Genomic DNA, 19,534 nt, shown 5'->3' with positions numbered 1-19,534 from the left:
GGAATGTGTGTGTGTGTGTGTTGTCCTGTGTTTTGTCCTTATGTGTGCAGAGTGCCTTTACAGCCTCAGCTTTTAACCGGTCAGATTATTTTAATATTTTAGTTACTACAGGACATTACAGTTATGTTATTTTAGTTCTGGTAAGGGGCTGGATCCCGTATAAAGTGAAGGGTGCAAAATAGCCTAAGTGACGCACACAAAATTTTAAATTCATATTCAATCATAGCCTTTAGTATAAAACAGATGTGATGGGGAGGGCCGGCCCCCGTGGCGGAGTGGTTAGCACATCGCGGCACGAGGGCAGGGAATCCTGAGGCCGATATTCGGTGGAAACACATAGCGGCTCGGGATACCACTTTTGCCCAGGCTTTGCTCTTCTGCCACTTTGGCTAATCGCGAACATGAAAATCAGTGATGATATAATGAAATTGATGAAGTGACACTCAATTCCGAGATTCCTCTTAGCGCACTGTTCTAACCACTCCTCCACAGAGGCGACTGAAATTGTTGGAAGTGAATCAGTTTCACAAGTAGCAGGGCATTACAAAATCGCAATGAAAACAGGGCCAACCCTTCCAAAGTTGGCGAGATGATGAGAGACACTCTGTAAAATGTACTGTCCGAGAATCTCGTCTCATTGGAGTAACGATACCGATTTATGCTTTGAAATCGATAAGCGAACAAGACCTGACAGGTGTTTTTAACTTGAAATCAAATCACGAACAAGATATGCATTCTCATTCACGAGTTGAAACGATGTGCCAAGTCATCTTGTCTCACCACGATACTCGATCGAGTTGCTCTTCCGCTTCGTGCACATGTAAACCTTTTAATTTACACGTTCAATTTTATTTATCCAAGAAAACAAATCTGTTAACATGAGAATGAACAGAAGAAATAAGCTACTAGTTATTTTCCCATTAAGGAACAAACAAATTTTAAAATGCTATAATTTCTTATAAATTAGCATGCAGTAATTATATTTTATAATTTATTAATTCAGTTTTAATATTTTAACTGCCTAACACGCTTTGTTGTATTTTATGCATCTTTTATACCTAATTACTTAGTATTGACAGCGAGGATGAATGAATTTTACGTACAGATAAGCTAATCGGGACTGGATCTACAGTTTAAAGTGGGATCAACCAGGTATCGTTACAAGGCAACGACGGAGGATGGATGGTGATTAGAGTAATTGACAAGAGGTTAAATACAGATTACCACTCATCTCTGGGCTGGGGTTCGAACCCGGAACTTTCGGTGTCAATAGGCTTACTTTGAGGAGGGCGACACCACTTATCTGTCACTCCAAGATTATTTCAAGCTGGCCAACATAGAAACCAAGAACATGCACTATGGAGTATGTTTTATTTATGTTATTCAGCCATCCTTTCATTCCTTGTTAAATCCTGGTAAGGAAATCGCTTCCTGTCTCGGATTCGATCCTCTGTGGAGGCACCTTGCCCAGTGATTTAGACCCCCAGTTTAAAATGTAGCTTCAATCCCGAGCATAAAGTGAACTTTAAACCTTGTCTGACAAAATAGTTTTCTTATGACATTAACGTGTAAATATTTTACTAATGAAAACAGCATTAAAGAATAAATATAGAAGTTTAATCATAAATCTCATCGTACATGATACTGCAAAAAAGCTTTTATTGAATGACTGCAGAATTAGGAACAACTACGTAAGATGGACATGGGTCATGTTCACGATTGATATAAACAGCTGTTGGCCATCTGCGGTGAGCCTACGTGTTAAGGTGTTTCACTAGTAGAAAGCAACATTAAAAAAAAATACATACGTATAATTTGGCCCGCTTTATAGAAATTCGATCATACATTATGATATTGGCAGAAACTTATATTGAATGACTGTAGAACAACAAAAACATGGATATGGGATGGACATGGATAATGTTCAAGAGCGATATATATTTCTTAAACACAGCTGTTAGCCATCCGCGGAGAGCGAGCGGGTGGATCCTAATTTAAACTGTAGATCCAGTCTGCTGGCGAGACTGCCGCCGCTGCGCCTTGTGTAAGAGAGCTCGCGACTCGCGAGCGAACGATGAGTGAGGAGAAGAGTCGCTAAGGCGAGCGAGTCGTTAAGGTGCTTAATGACTCTTCGTGCCGACTCGCGAGTCGTGAACGATGAGGGAGGAGAAGAGTCGCTAAGGTGCTTAATGACTCTTCGTGCCGACTCGCGAGTCGTGAACGAATGATGGGGAAAGAGTCGTGGGACTGTGCTGCGACTCTTCGTGCTGTTTCAAGATTCGTGAACGAGCGATGCTCGTGGAAATGCAAGCATGTGTCGCAGCGCAGATCTGGAGTGCATTTTGTTGCGATATTAAAACCAGTGATCGAATGCAAAAAAAGGAAGAATATGTAAATGCACGTTATTACTAATAAAAGGTTGATATAATTATATAGCATTTCTGTGTATGCTATCGTACTGCATAATTTGCATTATCCGCAGCGTGAAATGTAAACTGAAACAAGATACAAATATAGAAAATCTCACTCATGAGGCAGAGTAATGAAAACAAGTATGTGTATAAAAAAAAGTATAAATTTTGTTTGTGTGTGTGTGTGTGTGTTTACTGTTTACACATATGTACATCCACACACATACAGAATCGTATTTGTATTTTTCTTATTTTATGCCGCTTTTATTCAAATTTTAAGTAATCGCGACGATGAGGATGATGCGTGATAATATAGATGAAGGGACACTCGTAAAGAATATCCTTGCCCAGACCGGGACTAGATCCCGGGAACTTCTGTGGCAAGATCAAATGTAGATTACTTCAGAATCTTGGCCATCTAGTCGGCTACACGCACACACATACACATACACAAAAATGCAATACAATTTATTAATCTTGAAGGACGTACGTTGTGTTCGTTTACTTAAATACAATCATCTGCTTCAACACCACCTACCCCCTTCCCCCTCTTCAGGCATGTATTTCGAGAAAAAGAAGCTTGGCGACTCTTTTGAACGACTCTTCTCAGTGAGCGAGCGCTCATGAGTCGACTCGCACAAATGAACGGCTTGAACCCAAGCTCTTTTCAGTTGTTACGGCGTGCGCTCTAGAAGCTGGCAGGGGAAGTGGAGAGCGGGGAAACGACCTATCCAGCGCAATGAGACAGGCCGGTTAGAGAGAGACTGCAGCGTTGCCAGAGTAGCGGGAAAGGCGAGTTGAAATCGAAAGAACCCTGAAATACAGACGTCCCATTGTTCGTGTATGGCCTGAGAATGCGTATTATCCCCATCTTGTGGTCAGTAGAATACCGATAAGTGTATGATAAAGGGTATACGTTGTAGGAATTCTTTCCAACTGTACCGAATGGTAGCTAGCATTGTCCATTACAATCACTCAGTGGCGTACGCAAGGGGGGGTTACCGGGTTTAAACCCCCCCTTGAGCTCTTTAAATATTATGGAAAATGCTGTAGAAAAAATTAAAAATGGCTAATTTATCACAGTCAAAGATCTGCGACAGTAATAATAATAATAATAATAATAATAATAATAATAATAATAATAATTTGGATTATTATTCCCATGCAGCATGAAGAAAAACACAACATTCCAAACACAATCTAAGCGGCCGCAAAGTTCAATTTTGCAATTTTCTTTTGCAAAAAGTCGCGCAGTGACTCTTGCGAGAATTGTGAAAATTCCTTGCTTCGTCCTTATTGCAAACGTTCTTCCCTGTACTGATTTCACATCCCCTTGTGAACTCTCAAGTGATGCTGAGTCTACATCCACATCATTAAATAATGTCGAAGAAGTCTTTTGTGAATCACCTAGAAGGGATAAATGTGTTGGAATGTCTAAAAACTTACTTTACAACGAAAACATAGACTCAGTGGAATTTAGCAACATGTATTCTCGCGCTTCATCATCACCCTGGGTGAGTTCCATAGGTAAAGGTAATGTAAATTCCCCGTGTATATAGCACCGTGCCATGAAGTCACACATAGTGGTGTGGTGGGCCCCAAAGATTCTTGATCTCGAACTATTTTGCAGGTGATGTGATCAGCACCATGCTCCGGCAGCCTTCATCCCCCAAAGTTGCTCTCAGATACCCATAGGCTGGGTGCGGAGACAAGGCTGGATAAATTCCAACCAATTCCGGGAATCGAACCCGGATATCCCACGAAGTTGTCAGACTAGACCAGCGCGGCTCCTTCAATGAGTTTCATATTTCGATTATTTCAATAAATTTAATATATTTGCTTGTTTTTATGGATTTTCTTCACACTTAAAATGTCTCACTTATATACAAATAACCGTTGACTAGACAATTATTTTGAAACAAAAGAATTGTAATTTTGTTCTATTTCTTTCATAAATAGCAGCTGCATTAGTAGTAATTAAACTAATTAATTAATTATAAGAATTATTAATTAATTTATTATTATTATTAATTAATTAAAGTATAATAAAACAATGGTAATGTGAATTTGTAGAAAGTTTTCGAGATAACACCCCCCTTGATAAAATCCTGCGTACGCTACTGCAATCACTGCGTCTTTGATATTCCTTTCGTCAAGCGTATCTAAAAACTGCAAAAACCACTGAAAACTAATTTACATGCCTGTAGACTAGAAAAGCAGTGTGACTGGAACCTACGTGACAAACAATAATGCGCCCACCTTTACCCACGGGCACTTTTAAACCCCCTGTACCCTCTTTATTTTGCCAGATTTTCGTTGGAGCGTAATTCTGATCTATGTACGTTTCATCTAAATGAAATACCTATATAGGGCAAAGGTTCCTTATTTTTTAGAAGATGCATTTTTCTCAAAAACGTTACTCTGGCTGTAACTCGTATATCGGCTCTCTACATCAGAAATCGTCTACCGTCATTGCTCTTTTTGTACTTGAACCCCATATACTTCAGTATCCTTCACAACGACGAAACTCCCCACTGAAAGCTTATTAATGTATGCAAATCAACGAAAACTTGTTCAGTGTTGGATATTCACCCTTTACATAATACCCGAGGATAATTCTTCTTGTTATATCTTTATCGCAACCGTCGATTGCCTTTGTGATACTGTTCCTTTTGATTCGTTTGCGCGGTGATTCAAGACTGTCTTTGCCTTCCCTAACAATATGCTGCACAGTTCGCGTCACAATGGAACAGCGAGAGTACAAATAAACGTAACATCACATGCCACATACACGTTTATCGAAGAAACAATGCAGTTAGGCAATACACGACGCGACAACAATTACTCCCACGTATGTTATTCCTACATTCCGCTCATAACAAACAGGAATCAACACTGGGGCAAAAGACCATCAGCAACGCGGTGAATTGGCAACACAGCAACGTGCAGAACGAAGTTAGCGCCTGCAGCTTCCTCCCGCAACTGCCCAACTCTCGGCTCCACCGCTAGGTGGTCTGTTCTCTGGTTGGTCAGCGGCATGTTCCCCGGTCCCCACTACCCCTGCCAGCTTCTAGATCGCACGACGTAAGAACTGAAAAGAGCTATAGTTAAACGTACTCAAAGGGTGATCAGTGCTGCCAACTCAACCAGAAATCACAATTTCCCTTTTGAGTGCGAAAAATTCCCCTCACGAAATTTAAATCTTTTGACCAGTGGCGACTATTAGGAGGATGGCCGCAGTTGCTCCCGTTTTATAGCCTCAATGTTAAGCCTTGCCTACCAAGTGAAAGTAAACTGTTCTTTCCCCCCCCCCCCACCTAGTTCTGGCACGCAATCGCCGCTACTGAACTTACTATTGTATCATCAGTAGTCAGGAGAGGGGCGGCTTAAGGCTTTGGTGCTACTCAAGACAGTTCTGTGTTCAAGGAGACTCAACAGCTTGGCGCCCCCTTAGGGCGGCGTCCCGGGTGGTCACTCGGCCCTGTCAGCAGTAGCAGAAACATTACCACTAATATACAATTTGGGATTTAAGATCTTCCCAATATTACGGTTGCCAAAATCACTGCCGTTTAAAGTGCCCAAGTGCCTGTCATAATTTGCCCCTCCCTAGTTCTCTTATGATTGTGTCAAATGCATTCAATACAAAACTTTTTAGTCCCTGCGAAATCAAGGTGCGCTGAAGGACAAAAATGTATTTAAAAAGGTCCTCCAAGCCGCGAATCTAATTTCGGATTGTCTACCACGCGCCTAAATAAGTAAAGAAAAACCGTCGAAAAACTGCGCGCCTATAACGCAGGGTTAATAGATATCAACTATTGACAATTTCATCTAACTGTAATACAAAAGTAGCATCTACTTTAATTTCAGAGTTATACGCTTTTCCAATCTGTGCCATTATTGGAAGTAATTTGACCAGCATGGCAATCGTCCTACCAACAGGACAACCGGGGCTAGCTTCGTGTCATTTTCGGAAACTCGTGACTACATTAAATGGTTTACGGAACTTAGATACCCGGTGGGGGAACTAAACTGTAGGTCCAGTCTCGATTAGCCTTACTGTGCATAAAGTGGACATAAAACACCAAATCAACCAAATCTTAATCACCTTTGAATGTTTTACTAATTAGCGTTGTCACTAATGACCCACGATTAAAATAATTTGCCCGTACTACAGATGTTTTGTGGTCCTCAGAATGTTCGTAAGGTTTTAAAACAATCCACATTCAACGCTTTTTTCCAGTTCTTAAAACTGGTTACACTAAGGTTAAAAGCGACGATTACAGGACATATATGAATGAGGAATCATCCATGCCCAGGTCGGCGCTCTAATCTTGAACGAAAGTCACACACACACACACACATATGACTTTAACAAATATAATTTATATATTATATACACACACACACTATAGAGTATACCATTTACAAAAGGTGAAAATCGTTATACTCATATTAAATCTTTATTATTCGATATTTAATAAACTTCAGTTGGAGGAGGCTAAGTGTGACGGGGCGCCCACCCCCTGCAGTCTTCACTGAAGCTACATGTTATACAGTCTCTTCGAAGACTTTCGTCGGGTAAATTATTCCCAACAAAATTATTTGGACTGGGAAGAACCAATGCCTTCCAATTTAATTTTTTAAATTATTACAATAGCACAATTAGTATAATTAGTGGCGGCGATTGGGTCCCAAAATTGGGGGGGGGGGAAGGTGCCAAAACTAGGGGGATCAAAGATAGTATATTTCCCTTTGTAGGTAAGATTTGGCATAGTGCGGGGGCAAAAATTGGGGCAACTGCCCCTCCTCGCCCCCCTTTTCTTAAAAAGAAGTTTAAAAAAAGTGTTCCCCTGTGCATAGCACCACGCCATGAAGGCGTATAGGGGGTGTGGGGGTAACGCCCCACACTTTCTTGATCCGGTCGTGAGTGGGGGTGATGTGATCAGCATCACGCCCCTGACCGCCTTGACCCCCCAGGGTTTCCCCCAGGTACCCATGTTATTCGACGCTGGGTGGGCGCCGGTGCCGCTTCCACCGTTAGAAAAGTTCCCGGATTTGAACCGGCCGGGGATCGAACCCGGGACCTTGAGCATGACTGAATAAATCGAAGGAGCTAACTTTTTAAAAAATGTCCATATCCCTCCCACCCGGCGCCGATCCTAAAAATATTAAATTCAATTGAAATCTCATTAAAAATCTCGAGCGTTGCTTGACAAAGAAATTGCTACTTCTATTTCGCCAAGTATCCCTTCCACCAGACACTATAATATCATTGATTATCGCAGCAGGCATGGCATTTCGCACGACAGTGCAAGAGCAGGTGGGGTGAAGTGGCAGAGAAGAGCTCTGATAGGTTGTTTCCAGTGGCGGCTGGCCAAGTGCAACAAGTGCAGATGTTTTCACCTAATTTTCAAATTAATATTGACATTTTTCATTTGCTTATTAAATTAAACTATTTCCCAGCAGAACGCACACGATAATACTCAAATAACACGCCGCTCGGCGCTACGCACGTATTGAGTTCGTCCCAACCCAAGAGCAAACACCGCTAGGTTGCGGAAGACTTAGCCGGTTGTCATGGCAACGGTGACGTCACCTAGCGTTGGCCTTGAACATGGTGTCGCCCTCTACGTGAATCAGTTCTCTCGTCGGAGAAAACATCGCATCCAGTGCTTGTGGCAAAATCTTCGCGTTCTCGCGAGATCTTGATCCGCGTGTGTGTTTCGCGTTTCCTATCGTGTGTTGTGTTCATGTGTTGAGCTGTGGTTTCTACAATGAACCCAGTAAATGACTTAGTGTGTAATTTGTTGCAGACACCATTTTCCAGATGGACGGATGAAGACAAAAAAGGCGTTTTAAATTGGGGGGGGGGGGGGCACTGGCACTTACTATTTGTTTTCATTGCCTATAAATATACTTCTTCACCTGTTATTTTAGGCACGAGCCGCTACTGGTTGTTTCACGATCACGCGATATGCCTTGCCAGGTGCAGTTTCAAAACATTGCCCGCGTGGCTGTAATGCCGCCTAGCGTCCTACAAGAGAAGTAGAAGATTGTAAATATTCGCAATCAAATCCTATGATGGAACTCTCTACTCGAACAGGAGATATATGGACGGGTTAAAGTTAGTGGTGTAAGTCACTTTTTTTAAAAAAAAAAAAATAGACAAACACAAACCAGATCAATGTTAACAGAAAACGTGAAGTAAATCAGATTCATTCAACTGTAAACAGATGACAATTTAAGGTATAGAGATAAAGGAAACCGCTGTTGTGTTGATCAGCAAAATGCTGTGAGTCACTTTTTTTTCCTTTTTAAGAAAGTGACTTACACCATTAACTTTAACCAGTCCATATGGGCGTCGCCAGAAAATTCTGTAGGGGAGGGAGAGGTTAGGCCTTCCATAAACTTTATCTAGAAATAATTATAAAATAACTATTGTAAACGAGTGATCCCATTTAATTCTGAATTTTTATATTAAGGAGACACTTCTACTCTATCCACCAAATGACATCTAGAACTAATGTTTTTCATTATATTTTTACATTTCAGACTACTAAAATGTATAGTTATTCGGTTGTTAACTTTTACATAGTTCTGATGGACGCATGACCTGGAGATAAAGAATTTGTATTTTATAAGCATGTTATTTATTGGATGTCATAGTATAGTAGCTATGTAAAATGTACGTTGAGTGGCTTCCAAACATTGAACCTACGTATTTAGATAGAAATTTCACAAGGCTACAAGTTCGTCAATGAAAAGGCTTTACAAGTTACGGGAAAATTTTAGTTATAAAGTTATGTTTGACCTTTGAAAGTGAAATATTTGTTCCTTTGAATAAAGGGTAGAATATGAAAACCCAGGCCCGTAGCTAGAGGGGGGCAACTGCCCCCCTCCCTGCGAAATATACAAAACGCATTCCTACCTGGTATTCTCACTAATCTTTACAATTATATCCTGTATTACTCTAGCAACATAACAAAGACACTTATTGATTTTGTGATTTAATGAGGTGTGTGGGATTCCGAATAATGTACTAGGATTGGGGGGGGGGAGCCCTTCCTGATTCAGACTTCGGGAAATTATTTTGTAAATTTCAGTATCTAGAACAGTTATGACATTTTGAGAAGTCTTATATTAAAGGTGCCTAATGTGTTTGGATGATTTTCTTTGATGTGTTGCTAAGAAGTTTGAACTACTTAATTTTTTGTTTCCCAAGTCTACCATTTAGTAATAGCTATTCATGCAGTAGAGAGAGGGAATGGATGTTTAATTTTTGTTACTTAGCTTTGGTTTTCTGCTACTTCTAGCTAATCGCGACAATGAGTGAGGACGTGAAATTAATGAAGAGGCACTCACAAAGAGTGCCACAACCAGGAGGGCAGGGGGCATTGTCCTCCCAACCTTGAACGGAAGTCCATTCTAGGGGGGGGGGGGCAAACATTTAAGTAAAAAACAAGACTAACAGAATCTAAGAACAGTAGGACAAATGGATACTCAAGATGGAATTAGTTTTGGAACTTGCAGGGGGGACACAGAAGGTCAATTGCCACCATAGATTTCAAATTTTCGTAAAATTTTCTTGCTCGCTTCGATCGCAAAGTCTGCTGTGTCAGAGCCATAGCTATGGGGCCAAAACGGTCTAAATTAAATAAAAAAATTGTTAAAGAAAATGCCATGGCGCCCTCTGAAATTATTTGCACCCTATTTTCTGTTTGAAAAAATTGGATCTAAAAATTTTCTTGATTGTTTTCGGTAATGTATTCTAAATTACTCGAGAGAGAAGTAACACCAAATATGTAGCTACTTCAGACTGTTGCTGCTAAAAAGTTGTCTCAAATGCACAAATAATTCTTTTGAGGAAAAGGAGAAAATTTGTATTATTTTTACTGTTGATTTGTTATGAGGCGGAATTGATTATGTAATGTATTTAATGTATTCTCATAAATATATATATATATATATATATATTTTAAAGAAACTTTGAATGCATACACAATTTAGCGTGAACATGTTGCATACTTATGTATTTTCTTATATTACGTCGTCCCATGTTGCATAAATAAAATATATGTATGTACATGAAAGTAATACATGTCATATGTACAAATAGAATTAGGTTTATCATGCATTTTGTGTCTCAAAAAATAAAGTGTGCTTGTTTTCCAGCATTAGCTGATGTGAAATTGAACGCGTTCCATCACAAATGCTTTAACGCCGACTTCTAACCCGTTTTTGCGTGATTTTTAATAACGTATTTTATGCTACGATTATTACTTCCACTACCACAATTATTATTTGCACGTTTGTCCTGGTACTGGCCCCTCCAGACAAAAGTTCGTGGTTGCGCCCACTGACGTACGCAGGATTTTTTCTGGAGGGTCTGGAATTGTACCTATAGGTGGATGCTTTCAGTGGCGCAGCTTATAGGGGTCCGTGGGAACATAGCGCACCTAAGAATTTGTCGTGTTATTATTATATTTATTATTGTTATACATTTTCGTATTAAAATCAATAAATAATATTTTTAGAATAGCGAGTATGGTGCGTATTAATATCAAAATATATGGAAGGGAGAATGAGATTTTTTAAACATAAGAATCTAATGTTTTTCAAAATTTGGCATCCCTGACTGCTTTGTAGGGGGGGGGGGACATACACAATAAGATATATCTTCTATTTACAACTTTCCACTCAAAAATGTCAACTGGGGATAATTTTATAGGGCTGTGAAAACCTGGTTCCTGAATCTTACAGTAGTTCTTCTCGATCTAGCACAGTTTTGCGTTGGTTATTCTGTATTATTATTAAATAAAAATAGCAAGCAGCTTTTTAGTAACCAAATGAAAAACTCAAATTTGCAAGGGAGTCGATGGACCGGTTCGAACCCCCACTCCCTCGCCCCATCGCGACGCCCATGGATATAGGAGATATTAAGTCATCCGATCAAGTGTCAAACTCGAAACAATGCACAAATCACATGCGACATTTCCCACACCAATTTCAGTCCACAAGACCCATTTTAATAGACTATTGAGTAAATTTGAATTTTTACTCAACTTCGATAAATCCAGAGCTGTAGCTAGAGGGGGCGATCGGATGTGGCTTTATTCTTTTAGTATCAAAATCCCCTTTGTCCACGACTCCACCCTGCGCTCCAACTCTTACCACATGCCATACCAAGTCTTGATTCTAATATTTGCTTTCGGCGATATCGAAATCTTGTTCAATCACGTAGTTTCATAAGTGATTCTACGATTACAGTTGAGAAATTCCAAAATGTGCTGCCCTAGACATCTGCACGAAAGGTAGAGCTAAATAAAAGCGGCAAGATACTCTAACCACATACCGCACGGGTTCGTACATACCTAGTAGTTGATTACGATAAGATTGCATTTGTTAGATCCGCAACATTAACAGTTTACCCTTACATTCAAGAAACTTAAATTCTTAATAACCCCGCCCCCCAAGGACGTATTTAAGGACGAGGGGTCCGGAACCCCCGAAAGACTTACCCAAGTATTAAAACAAAATATTGAAAATTTACTTTTTAGCATTTGTTGTATATACTATAAGCGATGGTTATTTCCTACGAACTTGAAAAGACAAGGATTATTATATTGGGACCGTACTGCTTTGAAGGACAGTGCCAAAGAGATTTATGCACACTACTAAAGATATGCATAAAATATTAATCAGAAACATCCTTTTTTAGAATTAAATAAATATTCAATTCTTTAACAAATTTCCTTTTCATACAAATTTGGCGATCTTAAGTACACGCAAACTAGAAAAATATATTTCATTTTATTATATCAAAGAATATATTCATTTTCTTATACCATCTTTTATTCATGTAATAAAAATTCAATATTAATAAATTCACATTTTAAATTAATATTTAATTTAATTGTTTCTGGGAAACTTGGATCGGACTACCCCGAATTATATTTCTAGATACGTGTCTGCCCCTACACCCCCCCCTCAAAAAAACAACAACTTTGGTCTAGGTGGTTAGATGCACCGGAAACCATGTCTCCCACTGCACCAACCCTCCTGCAGAGGCCTGGAATGCGATCTTCCGAGTATTAAAAGTTTTCACCGTGCGTGACTGTGCAAATGCCTCAGTCGGTCAATGGCACCAAAACCTACCTACCCGTACTTCGACAACACGCTACGAGACCATTCGACGAATCCACAGCAAGTGAAAGAAACCGCGGTGGACTCAACTTCAAAATCCTATTCTAATTTTGAGCAGATTTTCTATTGGTCTAGGTCATGGGGGAAATAACAGTTCTCCCCGAGACTAGGACGTATTTAGATGAGGGGTTCAGGTGGTCAGGATCCCTCCGAGAAAGAAATTATTAAAATTAATTAATCATAATATAATTGTTTTTCAGTTCTTATATAATCGATGGTTATTTCCGTTGAACTTATTGGAAGCCAAGGAATTTGAATCATACGGCTTTGAAAGACAATTCCAAACATTTATGCACACTACTAGAATGGACGTCCGCAGGATTTTTTTCCAGGGAGGGGCAAGCAAGATTTTTTTTTTTTAGGGGGCAAAGGACACATTTTCCTCCAAAATAATGATGCCCTCTCAAAAAACTGTCTGAAATATTGTTTCTTCAACGAATTTATAATAATTAACATAAATTACCGTGATTGAAATGAAACTGAAATATATATATAATTTGTAGGTACACATTCATTTTCCGTGGCCCCCCCTTCCGGACGCCCATGACTACTATTGATAACATCCATAAATTATTAATCAGCAACTTTACTTGTCAATTAGATCAAACTCCTTTTTTGTTATCCAATAAAGATTAAATTCTATCTACTATTTGACATTAATTTCCTTGCCAGTGCAGTTTTTATACAAATTTTGGCGATCTTTAACTACACGTAAGCTATATAATGAATACATGCTGTTACATAACTATTCATTTATCATATTTTCGCCTATTCATGTAATACAATATTAAGTTACGTACTTATTATTTTAATTTAATTATTCTAATTACATTATTATTGAGACTTTGTCGGACCCCACCCCCACCTTCAAACTTATTTCTAGATACGTACATGCCCCAAGATACTTGTCTAATAAATCTTCAATTAACTTGTGGGCATTATACCCATTCAAATACTTTTTAGCTTTTCAAGTTTTACAAGGCACATATTTTTTTTTCAATGTTTACACTGTTAAAGTTGCAAAATTTATGAGTGAAATTGTCACAAGTGTCAAGAAGTAGACCTCCGTGGTGGAGTGGTTAGCGCAGCGCGATATGAAACCAGGGGTCCAGGGTTCCTATCCTGGCTTGCATGTTTCATCCTCATCGTCGCGATTGACAAAGTGGCAGAAAAGAAACAAAAATCAAATCAAACCAGAGCAGAATTGGACATTCCCTTTGGTTAAGTGAGATCAACCCCCAAATGGAGACCTAAAACGGCATGCCTTGTTGATACAATTATAGGGGTATGGTATACCTCTGCCAGAAAAAATATGGAAAGCATCCCTACATGTCCCTATATTAAAACAGTAGCACCCCCACCCCCTTAACACCAAGGATTAGGCAAGTCAACATCTATCTCCGCTAACAGTTTCTACTTCGAGCACTGCTATGAACTCAAGCGGTGGCCTCTAGAAAAACAATCGTCCATCACGTTGCGATTGATTTGATGTATTTTAGTTGCTTTTCTGCCACCTTACACCGAGAGAGGTAAATCGCAACGAAGAGAATGAACCAGCCACTTTAAATACAACATACCACGAACACCCTTGCCAGATACTTCATACTTCAGAGTGCAAGTGCCCCATGAACCCCCTCTGCGGGCGTCTTTGCTTTGAGCATAGCATATTGTAGTGACATGACCTACCTTGCCCTTAATTTTCCCCTCCCAACACCTTTAGATTGATAAATTCTTTTAAGAGCAGAACAGAAGCCTTGATGTCAAGGCTACAGTCGCAACCTTGAACTCTAAAGAACCGCGTCACAATGTTTAAAGCGAACTGTTACGGAATCAGATCTGCAAACATACAAAAAATGCATCGCATGCATAAAACCTTAAACCAGGCAACAGCGTTCACAAGATTACCCACGCAACCTTGCTTTGTGCACCGTAAACTAGTAATTTTTGACCACTAATTATGCACACTTCAACGAATCTTCCGACTGCTACCTCTGCGAGTTTGCTTGGTAATTTCCTGGCGTTTACAAATAAGATGCAGGCATATTTTGCAATATACAGCATTTCTTCCAACGTTCCCACAGGTTGTGAAATGTTTTGACGTGACTTCCTTCCAGATTGTGATTTGCAAGAAAAGGATTCTAGTATTGCTCGCAAGAAATGCATGCAGTGGCATGGAATACATGTATCTTATAGCAAGTTATAGGGTTGGAGGAGAAAGGGGGAGACTAGTTTTAGAATAAGTTAAAATATCGTGAGCAAATTGACCCTGCCAACTAAATAAAAAAAATATTGAAATCGCTAAGTAAAAGAAGTACACTAGAAACTTCTTCATTACCAATCGATAGTTCTTGTGACATTACTAGTTATAAGTTTACAGGAGAAAACTACACAAAATCGCAGTAGTTATGTAAAAAGGGGAGCCTGCCATAAGTTTTATAACAACTGGTTTTGTAATTAAACGCGAACATGACAGCGATACACCAGAAATTGAAAATATTTTCGCAATGTCCATAGTCGCGTTATGCATTACAAATATTTTTATTACTCTTACTGTATCATAAATATAACATGTGCTCAGGTCCGTAGCCAGGATTTTATTTCCAGGGGACTCATCCCTTATCAGCACAGTCGTCACCAGAATATTTGTAGAGGGGCAGGCCACTGATAAAACTTTATTAGTGAAAATAATGGCAATAATATTATCACTGTTATAATTGTCATTTTACAATAATTATTATAAGTTATTAAAAATTAACCAATTTTAATTTCAATTTTATTGTTATAATTGTTTATATATATATATATATATATATATATATATATATATATATATATATATATATATAAAGAGACTTTGCTAGTCTATCCACCGAGTGAGTGAATATCCAACGCTGTTCATTATTTTTCTTACATTTTGTACATTTTGTGTACTGAAATTCATAGTTCTTGTATCTTTAGAAAGTTGGGGCCAAATTTTACTCATTAAGTTTATATTGTGTGACCTTTCACAAATAAAACTATACATTTAGAGAGCTGTGGATTCATTTATTCTTTCGATTAAATGGTAGAAAATAGAAGTATAACCTGGTTCCTCTTATGCACTAAACGTTTCTTGATCTAATGTTCTTTCCTGCTAAGTAAAATTAATTACCACTATATACTATTTAAATTAGATATTTGTAGGATTTCGGAGGGCTTCAGCCTCCTTAGCCCTCCCCCTGGCTACGTGCCTGCATGTGCTTCAGCTAGACTAAAGACTCATCCTGAACTGAATCCATCTGAATGTTTAAAATTACAGGTGCTGGTATGGAAAACCAGAGATTAGTTTGAAACACCTTCTCACGTAGCCTTTAAACAATGTCTGAGGGTTGGAGATTGCTGTAGTTTTACCATAGAGTAATGTAATAATAGGCTCGTAAGGCTCGTAAGCGTTGGAGCTCTTCTATTATTACCTTACTCTACGGTTTTACGACGCGGAGAAGGGACAAACTAGCTACGATTGCTCTTGAACAGAAGAACTTAGGATTGCACTACAGCTATTTAATGTTTTATGGAGATAAGACATGGACACATAGTATGAAACATTTCGATATCAGTCTACTCATGCTTCGTGCCACTGGAGTACGAAGAGGGGGCTGATGGGGCTACAGCCCCTCTCGAAGAAAGAACTGAAGAAACAAAAGTGGTAACAAGCCCCGCTTTAAAATGACATTACACTACAGTGTTTTTCTGAACAACCTGCAAGACGATGAAAATTCTTATTTAAGGAATATTTTTTAGTGTATCCCACCACCTTAGAGCGCAGCTGTGTTATATCCACCTCCGAAAATAATCCTGCCTACGCCAGTGCTAGGTGCAGTGGCAGATTAAAGTTAGTTTGGGAGGAGTTATTTTACTAGCTATAACCAGTTAGGTTGAATCTAAGTTTATTTAATTTTAAAAGTTTCGTCAAATTGGTTGGGGGTGGGGATTACTAGACGTCAAAAACAGACGAAAGCCATTAACCCTTCGAGGGAGCTATAGCTCAATTTTAGAGACTTCCTTTGAGATTTAGAAACTTTCTAGTTCAACACGAAACTTTGTTTGCATGTTTGACCTCTTGTTCTTTGGAAACTGATTCGCGCGATCACACAAATCCAGTTTATAGGCGCGAAAGAAAATTTGCAAGAACTGGTGAATTGTGAATGCTGATCTGCAAAGGAGCCTATAAAAAAATTCTCTACTATTACAAATACCTATGTATTAATTAATTTTTCCCAATACGTAGGCGCACGCATTTTCACGCTAATTTCTTTTATTCGCGCAAATCAGATTCCAGAGATCCAAATGATCAGTCAAGACTCGACTGGACCCTTGGCAGCTGTCAGGGAGTTTTTTCAAATTTTCCTTTCCATTCGAGATACACATTTGATATTCCAAAATATGAAAAATTAGATACGCTTAGAATTCCTTCTAGAGCATTGACGTGAATTTTCGTGTACCGAGATTACGTAAGTATTAAACTATTGAGAATATCTAGATAACAGTGAAAACAAACTACACGAAAATTCACGTCAATGCTCAAGAAGGGTTTCTAAGCCTATGTAATTTTTCATATTTTGGAATATCAAAGCTGTGTTTCGAATGGAAAGTAAAATTTGAAAATTCGTCCTGGCTGCTACCATAGGTTCAGTCGAGACAATTTTGGGCACTAACAACTACTTCTGTCAAAAGTAACAAGCTTTGCGTTCTTGCCTCTTGAAATAAGCTATGCTAATTTCCAGGAGACCAGTTAGACCCCCTCCCAACGCAAATTTCTAGAACATACAAATCCAGAGGGTTGATTCATCAATTTAGACAATTTGAAAAATTGAACCAGTTAATACTCTTTCGCAGGGTCACGCAAAATAGTTGTGCCAGTACTTTACTGTATTTTATAACTACAAAGTTTGAAATATGAGCTTGTGGAATTTATCATTATCGCGCCCTGTTACGAGAAGCTCGCGTACGCTACTGTTAGAGGCAACAGCTGAGCGAACCTGATACACCCAGACGACAAGGAATTGAGTACCTACAATCAATGAAAACGATTACCAACCAGGAAGGCCTGCATTTACCTGACATTCGCGCTCTAGTTTACTTTGGAAAGATGCCCTACTTTCGGAAATCGATACTTTCTTCACATAATGTCGATGTATGGAAACTAAAAAATGGAAAGTTATGCTCAAACTGGGAAGGAACGAATCGAGTTTATGGCACTAGCGTTAAAAATTTATATTTATAAAGCCACGTGATGTATTAGGAATTCAAACCTAACTTTCGCGCTGCACACGCTAGTGTATGCATACAATAACATTCTCTGTAGAAGTGCAATTAAGTAAAATATAAGGATGCATTCACAGCCGAAAATGCCAGATATACTTAAGCTTAGAAATTGAAAGTCCAGCACGCTAAAATGCAAAAATGACGTTTGATAAGGTCCGGATTTAGGAGAGTGTACATCAGCAAACTCTCCCTCCACCATTCCCACTGGGGAAGAATTGCCTTGCAAAGGGCCACAAAAGGAGGTTTGAAATTTAAAATAACTAATCTGACCTAATTTCCTAAAGGCTATGACAAATTACATACAGGAAAGGAGCCTGGCGTGGTCAGCACCTGGCTTGAATGGGGCAAGACACTCTTCAGTGTTGGTGCAACAGGGTCATGGTCTTAGAGCTTTTTTAAAAGTATTACATTTATGCAATGGTCGGCTGAAATTAATATAAGTTCAACAGGCAGTCACTAGTCAATCTTAGGAGCATTGAGAATTCCTGTTATAACTGCTCCATCCTACCAGAAATTTACAATTATGCAATTTAACCATATCATTTAGGTTGAAGCAATCTTTTACGGTTTCATTGGAATTGCAGATGTGAAAAATTTGCACGCGGAAAATTAAATATTTCCAGATTATTTTAAGACAAATTAAACAGTAATGGTTACACTGGGTGTTAAGTTATACAACCTCCATCATTCAACGCACAAGTTTAAAAAATTCATAGGGATATTTGAAATATAGTCCAGTAAAATTATTCACATTGTATTGCTTTTGTTACGGACAACACTCAGATTTGCTATGGGATTTTCGAAATGTCAATATTAATAAAAAGGTTTTCGCCACTTGTCAAATAGATATTGACGTATTGACCAACTGCACAATGCGATTGAAATAGTTAAAAATTTTATCAAATGAAATAGTTACGAAATAACCAGCATAGGTGCTTAAGTTTCCACTTTAAGTTTTGTTCTTGATCCTAATCAGTCAGATTCTGATTACTATAGCAGAATATGAACTTTCATGTACGTAACAAGTCCATTAAAATGTGGCAAGACTATGTGTACGAACCAGTTTTATTCCAAGTAATTTAAGTGACTTGGAATTCGAATCGCCAAGAAGACAACGTGTATACTTACAAGTAAAATCAATGAACAAAAATGACAGCCACTTACATTCTAGACCGGCTAACAGAAACCATGCAGTCACGAACCACGACCATATCCTCGACCTGCCCATCTTGACACCACCGGCAGCGGAAGAGAACTGGTGTACACGCTGACCAACTGGAGTGAAGAGACCGCTTCCAGCCAAGCACGGAATCGTGGGTCATCGTCTGCTGCAAGCGCGGAGCTTCAAACAACAGCCGCTAGAGGGGGGAAGGGGAGCTTGACTTTTATTCTTCCATTCATCTTTACAAAACAGGCATTCACAGTTCCTGCGCGTGTCATTTCTTTCTACCTCAATGCATCCGGTTCCGTCAGTTCAGGGTTTAGGGATGAATGGACAGTCACATCCAGGGAATGTGGCAATTAAACGAACAATCAATGCATTCTTAAATCTTGCATAACGATGAAGGCGTGGTTAAAGACCAAAACAATATAAACGTAACTTCTTCAACTTCAGA

The 19,534-nt window shown here is 39.0% G+C and overlaps 1 protein-coding gene across 1 annotated transcript in view; it reads right to left on the bottom strand.

Annotated features, from left to right (window-relative positions):
- The window catches only part of LOC145999053 (uncharacterized), a 100,133-nt gene extending 80,910 nt beyond the window's left edge, over positions 1-19,223 (bottom strand). Inside the window, exon 1 of the mRNA XM_083135996.1 lies at positions 19,083-19,223. Within this exon, the coding sequence (XP_082992122.1) occupies positions 19,083-19,146 (64 nt within the window). The 5' untranslated portion in view covers positions 19,147-19,223. The remainder of the gene's footprint in view (positions 1-19,082) is intronic.
- Positions 19,224-19,534: the final 311 nt, after the last annotated feature.

This window comes from Lepisma saccharinum, chromosome 14 (assembly GCF_977018435.1).
Source record: "Lepisma saccharinum chromosome 14, izLepSacc3.1, whole genome shotgun sequence".
NCBI classification, from domain to species: domain Eukaryota; kingdom Metazoa; phylum Arthropoda; class Insecta; order Zygentoma; family Lepismatidae; genus Lepisma; species Lepisma saccharinum.
The sequence above is the reverse complement of the archived record's forward strand: the minus strand, read 5'-3'. Positions and strand labels throughout refer to the sequence as shown.